At 35.6% G+C, this 16154-nt stretch overlaps 1 protein-coding gene across 1 annotated transcript; it reads left to right on the top strand.

The window, feature by feature from the left end:
• Positions 1-11809: 11809 nt before the first annotated feature.
• On the top strand, positions 11810-13635 carry LOC106459965 (probable G-protein coupled receptor AH9.1). The gene is made up of 2 exons (XM_013919638.2): positions 11810-11884; positions 12214-13635. Exons 1-2 carry the CDS (start codon positions 11864-11866, stop codon positions 13411-13413), a joined length of 1221 nt encoding a protein of 406 aa, XP_013775092.2. The 5' UTR covers positions 11810-11863; the 3' UTR covers positions 13414-13635.
• The last annotated feature ends 2519 nt before the right edge of the window (positions 13636-16154 follow it).

Genomic DNA, 16154 nt, shown 5'->3' with positions numbered 1-16154 from the left:
CAGTATGGAAGAAGATACGTCCAGTAAAATTAAGAGACTTTGTTTAATTGTAATTTTGTGTTCGTAAATTCTGTACATTTAGTCAAGTTATTGTTAATTATCTATTGGTTTAATGTAACTGGCTATTGTTCGGGACGAACAATACTAAGGAAGGGGCAGTCTTACGACAGCGGAAGTCACGTGACTCTGGTAACACGTGACGAGTTTCAAGAAGGATATGAAGGCCCGAGTGTTTGCCAGACGCCCTCTATTTTAGTATATAAGCTCAGCAAATAATTAGCAGATAGAGAGATGTAGAGGCAGATAATAGAGTCAAGTCGTAAGTAATGTGCGTGAATCGTGAATTATAGCGCGTGTTGAAGTTAAAATGACTGTGGAAATTAAGTGTATTGCAAAGTTGTATTGAGAAAGAATAAACTAGTTTTATTTAAGAAAGGACTTGTATCGCTGAATGAAAGAATTTTTACGGTAAATTAACAAACGAACAGAAACGTAACACAAGGAATAACACCAAGTGAGCATTGTGGCTGACACAAATTTGAAAGATGGATTTTCAGCAGACAAAAGAAAGCAGAGTTTGTTCTGAACATTGTAAAAGTGAGGATTTTAGACCCCCCATCTCAACAGCACATGAAGATATATTAAACAAGGTACTGTTTTATGTGGTCAAAAGAAGAAACATGGTCTACAGTAGCAAGAAAACTGTCAAAGGTAATCACTTAAATCATTGCTAACCTAACACGATAGTTAAGTAGTAATGTAACTAATTAACTCTAAAATAAACATATCAAACTGTTCTCTGTTGGTCAGCAATAGTATATATAACTGATACTCAAACAAGTAACAGAAATTAGTAGAATAAAAACTAAAACACACACAACTTGCAGCTTTATCGTGGACAAAGTATTTGAAACAGCTGACATACTACCAGACAATGTCATTCTTAACATTCCACCTAAATTCTTTAAAACTATTGCGAATGTCAATTAAGAATGTGATGTTATTTCTAGTTCTGTAATTTAATTGTTTAATATTACTTTGTGATATGTATAAGTAAATGCTTGAACAAATCCAATCTTCAAAATTGTTACCTCACAAGTATAAACCAGTGATTATTAGAAAAAATACTTTAAAAAGCTTTAGATCATGTGTATTGCCTAATACACCAATAATAAAATTAATATTTATATTTTTTTCTTACTTGTATCTGCTTTTAATAAATGTGTTGCATATATTAAGAGTGTAAGTATTTGAAAAATTTCTGAATTTCAAAGTGAACTTTTACTTATTTTTTTCCATTTCAGGAACATTATAGATAATAAATGTGCTTAAGAATACAAAAGTATGATATGTAAGTAACAAAACATTTACATTTTGTTTGGTTGTTATGTAGCGTTCTCTACTTGCCACTAATAACCTAAAATAATTTAGGCATTTGGATAATGTGACATGCAGTACTGGTGAGCTGTGAGTTCAGTGAAACTAGTCTGCTCCAGCAGAATTAGCAAATCAAAAAATAAATTAGGCCTCTACATCATCTTTTCTTCACTGAAATACATGTTTTGGTGAGGAAAAGAAATTAACAAAAATAAATTACCATGTTATTCAAACATCTGAAGTATTTTAGGTTATTAGTGGGGAGTAAAGGACTATACATCAAAACCAAACAATGCTTACATTCAGCAACTATATGAGGCCTACTTTATTTGACTCGCCCTTCTAAACAATAAGCTGTGAATTCAGTGAAACTAGGCTGTAGCTGCAGAAGTAATGAATCAAAGAATAGATTAGACTTCTACATTTTGGCGAGGAAAAGAAATGCACAAAACATTTACTTATTTTCAATGACTTGATTTATCTGATCACTTAAGAAACAATACTGCTTTAATTATTGCAGTTTTCAAATTTTCTTTTACTGGTCAAAATATACAGTGACTACAATATATACAAACACAAATAATAGGTATATTTATCTACTGAAATGGATGATACTAATTTCATATTAACATTTGTTTACATGTGACAAATTGAACACTTCATCATTTGGTGATCAGGTTAAAATGAGCATGCACAAAAATATATCTGAACATATAATTTATAAATACATTTGGTGAAACATTTAAAACAGACTTGGGAAGCTAGATTAACTAATTGGCTTCATTAAGTAAATTTACTCGTGTATATATAAAGACATTTAAGATAAGCACTTGTCATACATCTTGAATCTTCACAGCAATTTTTAGGTCATAATATTTTATTACTACATTACTTATTATAACACCCTTGTATGTGTTTCTCATAATTGTGTATGGAATGCAAGCATGCTTTGTAAAGTGTAATGGAGAAGGCAGCATTACTAATTCTTATTGGTAAGCTTGATAACATTAGACAAAATTGATGCTGTTACTATTTTTTCTTGTATTCAGCAGATTTGCTGACTGCCCTTAAGTGATAAGTTCCATTTCCTTGATGTGCTGTTCAGTAGTTGGTGGGTAGTATGCCCTAATGTAAAGCATAATATTCTTTTGAAATTCCTCATTTAAGATGGAGATGACTTGTTGGTCTTTACATCCACTCTCACCTTATAGTCCCTGTCGGGGCAGCCCATTGGCCAATGGCCATGTGTGGCCATCTCGTAGAGTCATCGATAGTGTGTTTTTTAGCTGGTCAAAAAAAAAAATGCCAAATCTCTCATTGAAATTTCACGCTTTTGTAATTTTGAAAAAGTATTTTGTTGTAATTTTGCATTGTGTTTATAATTGACAATGACTGTCATTAGAATCCTGAAATAAATTTATGTAGCAAAAATTTTATGTTTTATTAATAGTGTGGCCATTTCTATGATCGACTGACCACATCCATGGTCAGGAAAAAAATTTGGTTGCCCAACCATGTTATAATACATTTTATTGACCACTTCCTGCACCTCAAAAGGTTCTTTCCACTACAAGGTGAGTTTGTTGTTATCTGTAGGTAATAAAACCAAGACCTTCTGTCTGACCTTGAGATGTCAATTCTTGGCCTTTTTGTCATAGAAGTGCTTCTGACTGCCTTGAGCTGTATACAAGCTATCTCGATGGAGTTGACAGGTCTACTCCAGTTGGTTTCTGAGGCCTAATACATACTGGTATGTGTTCCTCACTTCTAACTCTTCTTCTGTCCACAGCTTTTTCAATATCTGCATTGGAAAACATACTGTTTTTCCATACAGCAACTTGAAGGGTGAAAATCTTCTGCTTGTTTGTGGGGCTTCTTGATAAGCAAATAATACTGCCTGCAGAAACCTGTTCCAGTCACGTGGTCTCTCTTGGCACATTTTATTCAGCATACTCTCTAAGACTCCATTGACTCTCTCACAAGGTCCATTACATCTGGGGTTTATAGGGTGGTAAAGAGTTGCCTATTGCTGATGAGTCTGCACACCTTTTGCATTAATTCTGAGGTAAACTGTGTCCATCCATCACTTTTGGGAAGCCTACTCAGCAGAACACTTCCAGGAGGGCTTCTGGTACTCTCTCACTGCTCTATCTTTGGCAGTGCTATGGCTTCTGGGTAACATGTTGCATAGTCGACTACTGTCAGCATGTACCAGTTGCCCTTGTCAAGATACAGGTGCTAGTGATCTGATCAAGTACAAAACTACTCTGCTGAATGGCTTTTGTATGAGAGACATCTCACCCAATAGCACCTTGGCTACCTTCCTTCTAAGTATTGTCTTTTGGCAGATGTCAAATGACCTGGAGAATGGAAGTTGCTGATGATTCTTATCGTCTTTGCTCCTAGGTATCCTCCCACAATCGACTCATGAGCCAACTTTATCACTTGAGTCCAGTATTCTGTTAGTAGAATGATCTGTTTAACTTCCCCAGTAGATCTGGTGTAGCATTCCCTTTGGATACTCTATTCTGTTAGTCCCTTTCCCATTTGTCTTATGTTTGACTTTCTCCAGGGCGCTGTCCCAAAGTTTCTGCAATGAAGAGTCTTTCTTCTGTGTGTCCTTCAGTTCCCATAAACCTACATTCAGGATGTCACCTTTTGAGACTTGTAGGGGCTTGATGTCTTGCTTGCTTGCTTTTCTTTTCTTGAGCTCTAGTGGTGGCTGCAGATGTTTCATCACTCCTTTTTTCTGCCTGGTATATTGATCATAGCTGGGTCATAATTGGGTGTCTTCATACACATAGCCTCAAGGTCTCTCACGTAGTATGGAGTGTCCACCTTTATTCTTCCTATGGGAACTTTCTCCTTGTTCCATCAATCAACACACACAAATGTACCTTGCCTGTCACCTAGTCATTAGATACTAAACTGATTCTCACTGATACACACAGGGATGCGTAGGACCTTCACTTTCTTGTCCACAATGTAGCCTTCACCTATTGGCATGTTGTGATTTGTTGGCATCTCAATGTTTGTCACATGCTCTAATCACTACTAGCACTGTTGATACATTTGCTAACTTGAAATATTAGTCATGCACTGTTTGATCATGGAGACAGCACTTCCTTCTCATGGAGAATCTGATGTGTTGTTTCTTTTATTTTTCTTCTGGAAGCAGCATACATGGTAACAGCCACTCTTTTCTTGTTTCTTGCCAGCACCATCTTTGTAGGTAGCTCCAGCTGCTTTATGTTTAAATTTCTACTGTTGCTTGTTGGTAACAGACTTGCACTCGTTCATAATGTGCCCCAATTTATAACAAACATAGCATATCTTCTTCCTTTTTGTCTTTTTAGTTCTTTTCACCATTGGTGGTATCCTGTTTCTGGTCAGCCAGCAATTATTCTGGTTATTCTTGGATTTGCCAGTTATACTTCCTCCATGGGCTTCCATATACTGTTCTGCCAGCTTAATCATCTCGTCCACATCTTTTGGTGCCCTTTCCTTTAGGAACAGTGACATATCAGTGGAGCACATGATCATGAACTGTTCACGTATTAGTAGAACTGCCAGTCCTTCAAAACTATTTTCACACTTGTCCATATTAGTTTATCTTGTGAAGTATCACCATAGACGTGACGTCATGCCCGCATATACTTGTAGGTTTTTCATGTGAGAAGGAGGCTGAGACAGACTGCACAGTCACCTTTGTCCCAGTTCTGATTTTGGGCAAACCTTTCATATTACTACAGGAAAATATCCATGTCATCTTTCTGTTCATCAAATTTAAGCAGCTTAGGTCGGCTGGCCCCGACCCCATTGTCATTCTTGGGTCCTTCATCTTTCTGTTGGGTGATCCGAGAGCTCAGATGAGGCCTGGACCATTTCACATTGTGAGGCCCCCTCGTTGTTTGGGAAGAGGAGTAAAAATATTTTAATGTAAAGAATGGCATGTATTTTTTTTATTTGGAGAATGCATGACACTATAATTTTATTTAGCTTTAGGCACTCTTATTCGACTAGTTTGTATATTATAGTGTATATAAGTAATGTCACTCAGATTATACAAATAAAAACATAATGATTACATAATTGTATGTTTATGACATTAGAGTTTTTATTAAAACCATTATTTCAAAAAGGCCTTTCATGATTTTTTTCTCCGCAAAGCTTTCAATTAGGGCAGAAAAATCTAGCTTCCATACTATATCACAATTAATATTGAGCATGGCTAGGCCATTGAGATGCTCTTGTGCCATTGTAGATCGATGATAGTTTTTAACTTGGTTTAGTACACTAAAGGAGTGCTCTCCTGATGTTAGGGAAGCAGGCAAACACAGAAATATTCATATTGCAATTGTCACGTTTGGAAACACTTTGGCTAATCCCAACTCTAGAATTCGTTCCAAAATTTTATTTGGACTAGCGCCACAATTTTTGAAATTTGTGTCATAGATTCGTTTAAGAAATAGCATTTTGTCAATGAGCTCCTGATATACATGTCCTGAATAATTTTTTGGAAGTTCTTGGTGGATGATTTTATCTCATTTTCACTTAGGGTATTGAAATCTCACAGAAAACTGAAAAGGAAACATATGTTTCTTAAAGACTCAAATCGTCTGTTCAAACCACTTTGAATAGTATCAATGAGCACAAAAAACATGTGCTTTTGAAAATACTCTTCTGTCTCCCTTTCAGTTGTGAAAGTACGTTTTGTGGAATACTTTGGAGAAGTACCAATGCTTTCTGCAACATGTTTGCACTCGATCAGGATTGCATCCCACTGGTCACGAAAATGCTGAATATTTTTGATGAGAGTCTCAATGTTGTTATTTTCAGGATGAAACGTAGCTGTGCAAGATTCTATCACGAGATTTGTCTGATGAATCATTGTCAGCTGCCATCACTAAACACTCAAATGTTGACAAATACTTTTCAATGCAATGAATTTCAGTTTTGGCTTGTGCGGTGAGATTGAGAGACTGAACTTCAGCCAGTGCAGCTCTCACTTCTGTGGTATGGTTTGCAATGGGCTTCAGAGCATTTACTTTGGTGCTCCAGCGCGTATCTGATAAACCATGCAATGAAACTGGCAAATGTTTCTTCAGAATTTCCCACCTTTGTGGATTACTACTGGTTCCGAAAAAGTTATTGCTTCCTTACATGATGCAGCAGAATCAACATGAACGAGGTTCAGTGTATGATTGACGCAGTTTGAGAAAATAACGGCATTTTTCCCCATTAAAACTGCTTGGGCTTCATTGTATTTACCCGCCATATTTGCTCAGTTGTCATACCATTGTCCAATGAAAAATTGGAAGTCCAGTTCCAATTCTTAAATAATAGTTAAGATGCGGTTTGCAATGTCTTCTCCTGATGTTGTTGTTGTTGAAGTTGTCAAATGAAATGAATCTCTCTTGAATTGTGCACTTTGGCACATCATCAATTTCTTCTTCTATTTACAAATACCGGATGACTACAGTTGTCTGTTCTTTATGTGAAACATCTGGTGTTGAATCAACAATTACAGAAAAGTACTTCCCCTGTCTTTCAAAATAGCTTCTTGAACAAATGACGCACAAAGCTCAATAAAATCATTTTGTATACTTCGTGAAAGGTAGTGCATTTGCATGTGATGATGACTTTTTTAAGATTTTTTAACTTGTGTTGCATGTGTTTTCAAGACAGAGTTGTATTCACTGAGAAGCTCTATTATGCTCAAAAAGTTTCCATTTGCATGGTCGCCAATATACTGATTTGATCAAAAAAAAAAAAAACTAGACCTCGTTCGGAAAGAAACAGAAGAACATGCAAAATGTTTTGAAGGATTTGTTTCCATTTTGCACATTTGGCATTTAGCTCACGCTACAATAATCATCCATTGTGGTTTTGCTAGTCACAGCTGTTTGGGTACATCTCCATGCTACATGGTTTTCTATATGACTCACATAATTTTCATGTGCTGGAATACGATCTTTTAGCTTTTTCCAACCTCTTTTGATACTCCAGCCAGATTACAAACAAAGAAATGATACATTTGTGCTGCCAGCAGTAAATCTACACTGTCTAGTATATTTTTCCATAAGAAAACTTGGAGTGCAAAAAAGAGCTTGTTTTGACTCACTCCAACACAACAGTCCCTTTTGTAAGTCTCACCGTTTTGGCTTCTCTTAACCAACAAACGAACAGGAAAAGAGTGATTTTACTGCCCCCACCCCTTTGTAGGGCCTGGGTGTCTGACTTGTTGGCGATAAATTTCTAAATAAGCAGCCAGCACACGGTACATTTATTACATAATAATATATTCAAAACAAATCAAACGTATGTACAAAAATTCGTTACATAGTAGAAAGCAATATCTCCACTGCATTGTGAAACAAGTCATTTCTTTAATTATTACTAGGCTGTGTGCTTAGTGTATATACATGTGTTCTTTTTTTAGTTATAAGTGATACTGTTTGATGGTTAAATTACAACTAGTTGTATTTGTATTTTTTATTCTTAAAGTATTTAAAAATCATCGTCATCTTTAGTGTCTACAGAAAGCTTGTTTGGGTGCTAAATACCACACACTTGGATGTAGCAAGGATTGAATACAACATTAATAGGTTTGGACACTCATCAGAAAGTTCATGATGAGATGAAAGAACAATCTTTTTTTATTTTTCTGTTAAAAACCATATAACTTCGTTATTTTCCTTAGAATACAGTGTGTACATTTGTGATGACTTTGGTAATTGTAAGTAACTTCTAAATTTAATAATTAAATAAAAAACAATTTGGTGTTAAGTTTGAACCAGTGACATGACAATGACTTTCATTCACACTGAAGTGAAATTTATTAACATTTTATAACTCCTTAATTTGTTATAGATAAAAATAAGCATTAAGATAAGGCATAAAAGATCTTTTTGTGAAGGTGCTGTGAAATTTAACTAATTACACAGGCCTGCGAACTTCATAAAAATCGTTTTGGTTTTAATAACAGATTTTCCATAATCTAGCTGCCCAGATTTCGAAAATAATATTCTTTTTTTTCTATCACGTAAGGTTTTTTACAATTCGGAAGGAAAAAAACTTACTTAGATCAAATTATTATTCCGTTTACCACAAAGAACATTTTTTATGATTATGTTTGTTAAAAAAATGCAAAAACTGAAGAAATAGGAAGAATATTGATATCAAATGCATCCTCATTCATCCCGATTTTTTGTGTGAAATTATGTCTTTTAGTCTCAAAACCACTTGTGGTCTTTCTTTTATATATTGCGTCTGGAGCATCTCGTTTCAATGACCAGCAGTAATCAGCCATCATGCTGATGTTCCATCTTCCCTGATACCTCATCTCCATTTCCCCTGATGTGAAACCTTTCCCCTTGTTCTTCGCTGATGGCACCGAGATTTTTGTGGAAATAGTCATTATATGAGTGTAAGAAATGAGCTTTCAAGCTCATATTACAATCCAACTCTTTGACTTTATTGAGCATGTTATTGACAATACTTTCGTAACTTGGGTCCTTATTGTTTCCTAAAAATTTGTCAATAACATCTTTAAAGGCAATCCATGCTTCTTTTTCAACTTTCCTCATTGTCCTTCCGAACTGTTCATTCGAAGTTAGTTTCCTAATCTGAGGCCCAACAAAAATCCCTTCTCTAAGTTTCGCTTCTGAAAGAGCTAGGAATTGCCCTCATAGATACTTGAAACAGTCGCCATATTAGTCTAACGCCTTTACAAACTGCTTCATCAAGCCCAGTTGTATGTCATGTGGAGGTAATAGGACTTTCTTCATATTAACCAAACTTTCACGTTCAATGTTTTTCGATCCTGGTATCATGCTGACTCTGCGTGGCCATTGCTTCTTTATCCAGTGCTGATTTTGTTCTCTACTTTCCTATTCACACAAAAAACAAGGCAAATTTGTATAACTGGATTGTTGAGTCAACAACATACAAAGGACTTTTAAGTCTTCACAGTGTATCCAACAATGTTCTTTGTATTTGACCTTATTAAGAAGTTCGAAATTTTCTTAGGTTTCCTTCAAGTGAACCGGATGAGCAATAGGAACAGATGCATATATGTTACCATTGTGAAGGAGAACACTTTTTAGACTTCTTTTGGAGGAGTTAATGAACAATTGCCACTCACTTGGTTCATATACAGCAATTCCTACCATTCAGCAATATTGTTTTAATAAACCAGTGAACCTTCTTGCGAAAAGTATGGTATAAACTCTTTTTCGCGATTTTTGAACCAGTAAAATGATGTCTCTGGAGAAAGTAAGTTCTTAGCCCGAAGTCTGGACCCCAGAATCTCTGAAGGATCCTTTGGAGGCCTAAATCATTAAGTTCGCCTTGTGTGAGAAGTTGTGGTTCACCAGACGTTTCCAGTTGGAAACAATCCCTATCATTATTTCTATTGACATCAGATTAATAATCAGATGAAACTGTATCACAAGTCTGCGGTGGAGTAGGTACAGGTACATCAGATCCATGAGCAACAGGTCTTATAGCAGATTTGGATAAGAAATTTCATTTTTATTTCAAGTGCTGTAGCCTTGCACGTTACATGAACAAAAATAGCAGTCATCTCCTTGGTTTCTAGGCTCGCGCCGGACCACTGGAATTCCAAAAGGCAAAGACTTTTTCATACCTTTAGTCCATTGTCTCAACTCTTAATGCAAACTTTGTGCGGATCCTATGATTTGTCTTGGTCCCCAAGTTTTATTCAAAAATACACGTAATACGCTTTTTTGACGAATTTTGTAATGTTTTGCCATTGTTTTATTACAATAAACTTACCACAAATATAACAGGATATGTTTGCGTCATTTACACAAACTCTTGTTGCCATAGCGACGAATAAATAATATTGATACGTAAAAATAACGTCAAAGTGCCGCACAAACAAATACTATCCAGAAATGACACGTCATACGGCCTGTTTATCGTTTATATACTAGCAAAGGCAGAGAAATAACACAATTATCATCGATATGTGTGCATACTGATACATTTAATTTGAGAGGATTTGTTATTCAGAATTAACATTAAAAATAGTTGTGCAGAAATAAACCTAGTTAGTTGTTCTTTTGAAGTTAATACAAGGAGTGAAGACAAACCAGGAGGTAAATGAGTAAATCTCAGCATAAGCAAGTATACAAGAGGTGCCTTAGGAAATATTACCTTACAAGTTGGGCCGAATGTGGCAAAGAGATCACTGTGGCAGACTATGAATCTGAGATATGGTTTGTGTCACGTTGCCGCTAAATCGAGATCCGCACTTTAAGGCTTGGTGTATTATCAGAGTGACAGTCAAATTCTACAAGAACTGGCGGTAAGTACTAGTGACCTTCTTTCTAGTCTTTTAGATCAAAATCAGGGACGGTTAGCGCAAATAGCGCCTGTGTAGCTTTGCAGGAACACCCTTAACAACCAGAACAATCTTATAAATTAGCGCCTCGAAGTATCTGGAAATGGGAAATGCACGAGCAAGTATTGATACTGACTGTGACAAGAAACGCTTGCAGGAGTTTCTGATTCAAAGTATGCTTATAACAAGAAATGTATACAATAACAAATTTAACTTGATTGGAAATCGTGCTATTTTTATATTCAGTATTAAAAATTTTAACAACTTTTAAGTGCTTTTTTCACTCCAAAACGACATTTATTCCTGTGTTAGGTAAAGTTAGTTATTTACATGATAAACTTGACAGTTTTATAGTCGAAACTGCTGAAAATTTGTGTTGTTATACTTATATTTTTAGGTCAAATGATATGAAATATACTTTATGTCTGAAAGTAATCCAGCGTTGTTTTGCAAGAGCGATACGTAAAATCTGTGCACTACTTAAATTCAATTTTGTTTTCAGATGAGACAGCGGTGAGTTTACGAATTTACAAAGATAAGATCCAGGATTCTATTCCTCGCAGTGAACACAGCAGATAGGCTAATGTAGCTTTGCTCTAAAACAAACAATAAATAAATTCAATTCCGCTCTGATTTCGATCGCAATGTTATACATTAGTTCACATACGGTTGAATAACTGTGGATGGATGAAAGCGGGAATAACATTATTTGATTACAGAGTCCACCATAAAGTCTCGAACAAGTAGGTACAGCATTGTTGATGCAAATTCAACGTATTTACGGACGTAATTATTGCATCTTTCATGGCGTGCTTAAAAGCTGGTGTTATTTATGAGATATGAAAACCCAATGTATGGCTTTGTCTAGTCCAATGAAAACAACAGGTCTTAGTGGCAGATGTTTCTACATCTGCTTGTTTGGTACACGTGCATAGGTCACCTGCTACACAAATTCTGCGAATTTACAGTGGTTCTCAGTCGCAATTTAAAAATACAAGTAATGATGCTGCAGACCCAGTATATAGCATATACGATAAGAGAACTAGTATTTCTGTTTCCTGAGGGAGTTTTTTAAATGCTGTATAAAGTACCGACTAAACCATTCACTTACACTAGATGATCATTGTTAAAAATCAGGTAATTCCATTCTTTACGATTTACTCTCGAATTCTGCGCAATGTAAATTATCTGAAGTGAATGCCGTCTAAAATTTTACGTAAGCTAAAACATTTTCCTTAAAAAGTTTATTTATTGTGCTAATTTCTCGGAATCAAGTGATTCAAGACTATTTACGTGAATTTTAATATTCTGGTGATAATGACCACTTTTTTAAATTGTTCGATGCTTAGCTTTCATTTAGTACAAAAAACTGGCCAATTTTAATAATAACACCCTCCTTTTTTTACCAGACTATTGAATAACTGTTTTAAGATTAATTTTTAAGTTTCCTTTTGTAATTACAAAAGCTTCCTCTGAAAGACATTCCGTCTGCCTCACTGAGCATGATGCATGTCTCAACGACAAGATGGCATTATGACGAAGCTGAAATTCGTGAAAATTACGACGACGACGCTTTGCCTTTCGAAACTAATTTCACTTTCCAGAACACGTTCCTCTTCTATAGCGTGTTTGTTACAAACAATTCCAACCATTCTCTAGATCATTTTCATGATGTTGCACTCCTGGCTAATGATGTTGCATATCTCAACAGCATTGTCTACGGAATATTGTTCCCAGTGTTAGTAACCTTAGGATTTATTAGCAATATTTGTAACCTAATTGCCTTAACTCAAACTCCAAAAATGCATAAAATTCCGTACTTGTTCATTCGGGCTCGAGCGATAACGGACATGATTGTTATTGTTCTCATAATTCCCTTCATGATCCACATGACTAAGAAAACTAGGACCTGGAATAACCCCGTGAGTGTTTTTTATCATGCCCACCTAGAACTGTGGATCATAAACGCATTCATCGGTGCCAGCACTTTGTACGTTGTGGGTCTAACAATTGAAAGGTACATTTCTGTCTGCAAACCCTTTTCAGCCCATTCGCAGAAAAGTAGTTCCAAAAGGGTGTTGGCAGTAGTGATCATGCTGCCGTTCGTGTCCGTTGCCTTTCACGTTCCTTATTATTTCGACTCGGTGATTGTCCACAAACTGGAAAATTACGACAACGGTACGTCCTATTCATTTCACTACGATTCCCATACTCACGACTCAGTCTACTTCAAAATCTATTTGGTGTTTTTAGAGGTCTTGTTCCGTGTCGGACCTACTGCAGCGGTGGTAATGTTAAATATTCTCATCCTTGTCAGCTATAAAAAGTTTCTCCAGAAACGATCAGAATTAACGAATAGGAAAAACAGCGCAAGTCATCACCGTCAGAAAGAAGAGGAAAGAAGACTTTTTTTCCTTCTGGGAGGAACCTCGTTGCTGTATATCATTTGCACTACGCCATCAGCTGTCCTTTCGTTAATCATCAGTGACCAGTTCAATAAAGTATTCGCTTTTCAGTTGTTTCGGACAATCGCAAATTCTCTCGAACTGACCAATAACGCTATTACCTTCGTAATTTACACGCTGTTTTCACTCGACTTTCGGAAAGCATTCCTGCAGGCCATTCGTCTCAAAGACCAAACTAATGTAATTCACCCAACTAACTGATGATATACCATAAACATCTATTCTGAAAATTGTCATGTTTGATTATGAGACGTATCCGTTCATCAACAGCTTGATCAACATGTGTAGTTTGCGGATCATTTGAAACAAGTACATGTTACGCAATGAAAGAATGTCACATCAACAAGAAAGTTGCAAAATGATTACCATAATAATGAACTCTTTATGATATTACGTATAGCAAGGTGCGTTACGTGTGAAAAGTTATTCTCGTGAAAAACACCATAACTCATGTACTCAGAATGTTTTTGCAGTGTTTAAAATAAAGAAAAAATCGTTAAAGTTTTTATTTCCTACTCCTCAGGCAACATAGATCGTTACTTAACATATTCGTTGTCAATAGCCAGGTGTCTCCTATTTATTTATCATAAAGGAAAATGAATATTTTGCACATAGCACCGTCAGTTTTAAGTTTCACTTGTTTTATTATATAGTAAGGCTATTCAGCACCAACTGTTTTATCATATTGCCTATTTATAGCGTTCTAACCTTGTGTATGATGTGTGCAAAACTTTATGTAACGATACACTAGGTGCCAAATAAATTGAAGAAATATTTTAAGGCTGTATATGTTTATATATATTTTTAAAACAGTAAAAGCTAATTGTGAAATTAGCTGTCTAAATTATAAATGTTTTTTTCTAATATCATTGCATATTTTTCTGACGATTGTTTTGTATTATTTTTTTAATTTTTAATACGTTTATTAGAAATTTCAATTTTAGAAAAATTTAAACAGGGATACAATTTTACTATAGTAATAAAATTATCGATTTTTTCTGGTTAAATGTGCATGTAACTATAAGGAGCGTCACAAGGCACTAGCACCCGAGCCCATGCCTCGAATACCCGGTTGGTGTCTTGAAAATACAGAATAGAAAACTACGATCAGTATTTTACAGAAACGCCGAAAATCCCCGTGTGTATAGGCCCCGAATCTTTTAAGCACCCAGTGGTAACCATAAACCTTCCATGACGTTATAAAAACATCACATCGAATGTGTAAAAGTATACATTTATGTATCCAACTTAAATTTAAAATGTGGTTCCGTGCCTTTAGAGATAAGAGGGCTTATAACGTTTAAATTAGGGGTCAATCTTTACACTCGGCAGACACGCCGCAGGTAAACCAACCGTATCTTTGTGCTAAAAAACGAACAAACAAATTGAAATCAAGCTTTATTTTTTATTCTTTAGTGAAAATATGATTGGTGTTTTAAAAAAATAATATATTATCACATGTATGAATACAATCAAGTTTCCGGTATGTAACAAACAATTGCTTTGTGTAAACAATGGATGCTGTAAATGTTTTAAAGCACTTCCTAGACACGTGGCACGACATGAAACAAAAAGACCTGTTAACGACCTCTAAATGTTGATTGTTTCATTCAACAAGAGGGTATAAGCAAAAGAAGAATATATCTGGTTTTGTATAATTCTAACTTTCATGGATAATTTTGCGTATGCATCTCGTTATTAATGGATTCTATTAATTTTACGTTGTTCATATTAAGTTACGTTTTATGATTAACACAAGTAATACACTTATGCTCGAATGTAGAAGAAAGCATACCAGAAATATTAGCAAATGTCAGTATTAGGTTGTTTCAGTTTTACTTAATTAATTTACATTGATTTTTCAGGTTTTTTGTTTTGTTTTAAATTCCCCGCAAAGCTACACGAAGGCTATCTGCGTTAACGTCCCTAATTTAGCAGTGATAGACTAGAGGGAAGGCAGCTAGTCATCACTACCAATCACCAACTTTTGGGTTACTCTTTTACGAACGAATAGTGGAATTAACCGTCACGATATAACGCCCTCGCGGTTGAAAGGGCAAGCATATTTGATGACGGGAATTCGAACCCACGACCCTCATATTACGAGTCGAAAGCCCTAACCACCAGGCCACAATTTTTTTAGGATTCCTAAAAACAACCAACCTCTGCTCTAGTGGTTAGACTGTGTTGATTTGGGGCTTTCTTGAGCAAAGGAACAAGGCTATCTGCACCAAACGGAATAATGCGCTATTTGGTCAGATATTAGCAGGCTAATAGTTTGTAGACAGTGTTTCTGACTACCTGCCTTTCCGCTAATCTATCAGCTCCAGATTATAGACGGCTGTGCGCAGACGGCCCTTGTATAGCTTTGTTCGAAGTTCCAAAACAGTATCTTTATTCATTCTTACTATTAATGTTACACATTTAACTGATCAAACTAGGCCGTAAGTTATTTCAAACTCGGCATAATCTTTCAGTGATTAAAACATTTGAAATGAGATTACACTGGTGCATTTACCAATTTTTATATAGTCTAGGTGTTTTACATTGTGTCCAATGTCTTTCTTTGGATGAAACTATGCCAGAGTCAGTGAATTCAATTTTCTCTTTGATACATTTCCTTATTGAACTTCCTGTTATTCTATGGATCTTATCTGATTATTCGAAGGGAGATTAGTGAACCTGAGGAAATGACAAAGAATTCCTTTTTTAACTTTAAAAAAATAAGGAAAATATTATATAATATATCCAATGTCGTCACATGATGATGCTATTAACTAAGCTAATAATAACTGGCTGATTATTTATTTCTGCTGCAGATTGCATAATATAAGCGCAAAGCTACATAATAGGTTTCGCGGGTTCGAATCCCTGTCACACCAAACATACTCGCCCTTTCAGCCGTGGGGGCGTTATAATGTGACGATCAATCCCACTATTCG

Source organism: Limulus polyphemus, unplaced genomic scaffold, assembly GCF_000517525.1.
Source record: "Limulus polyphemus unplaced genomic scaffold, Limulus_polyphemus-2.1.2 Scaffold688, whole genome shotgun sequence".
NCBI lineage: Eukaryota > Metazoa > Arthropoda > Merostomata > Xiphosura > Limulidae > Limulus > Limulus polyphemus.
This window is presented reverse-complemented; position numbering and strand designations above follow the sequence as displayed.

Excerpts from the sequence above, each read along its gene's own strand:
- LOC106459965 (XM_013919638.2), top strand. The coding sequence starts at position 11,864 with ATGATCATTGTTAAAAATCAG. Across the intron at positions 11,885-12,213 it reads TGATCATTGTTAAAAATCAG|CTTCCTCTGAAAGACATTCC; the intron begins GTAATTCCATTC and ends TAATTACAAAAG.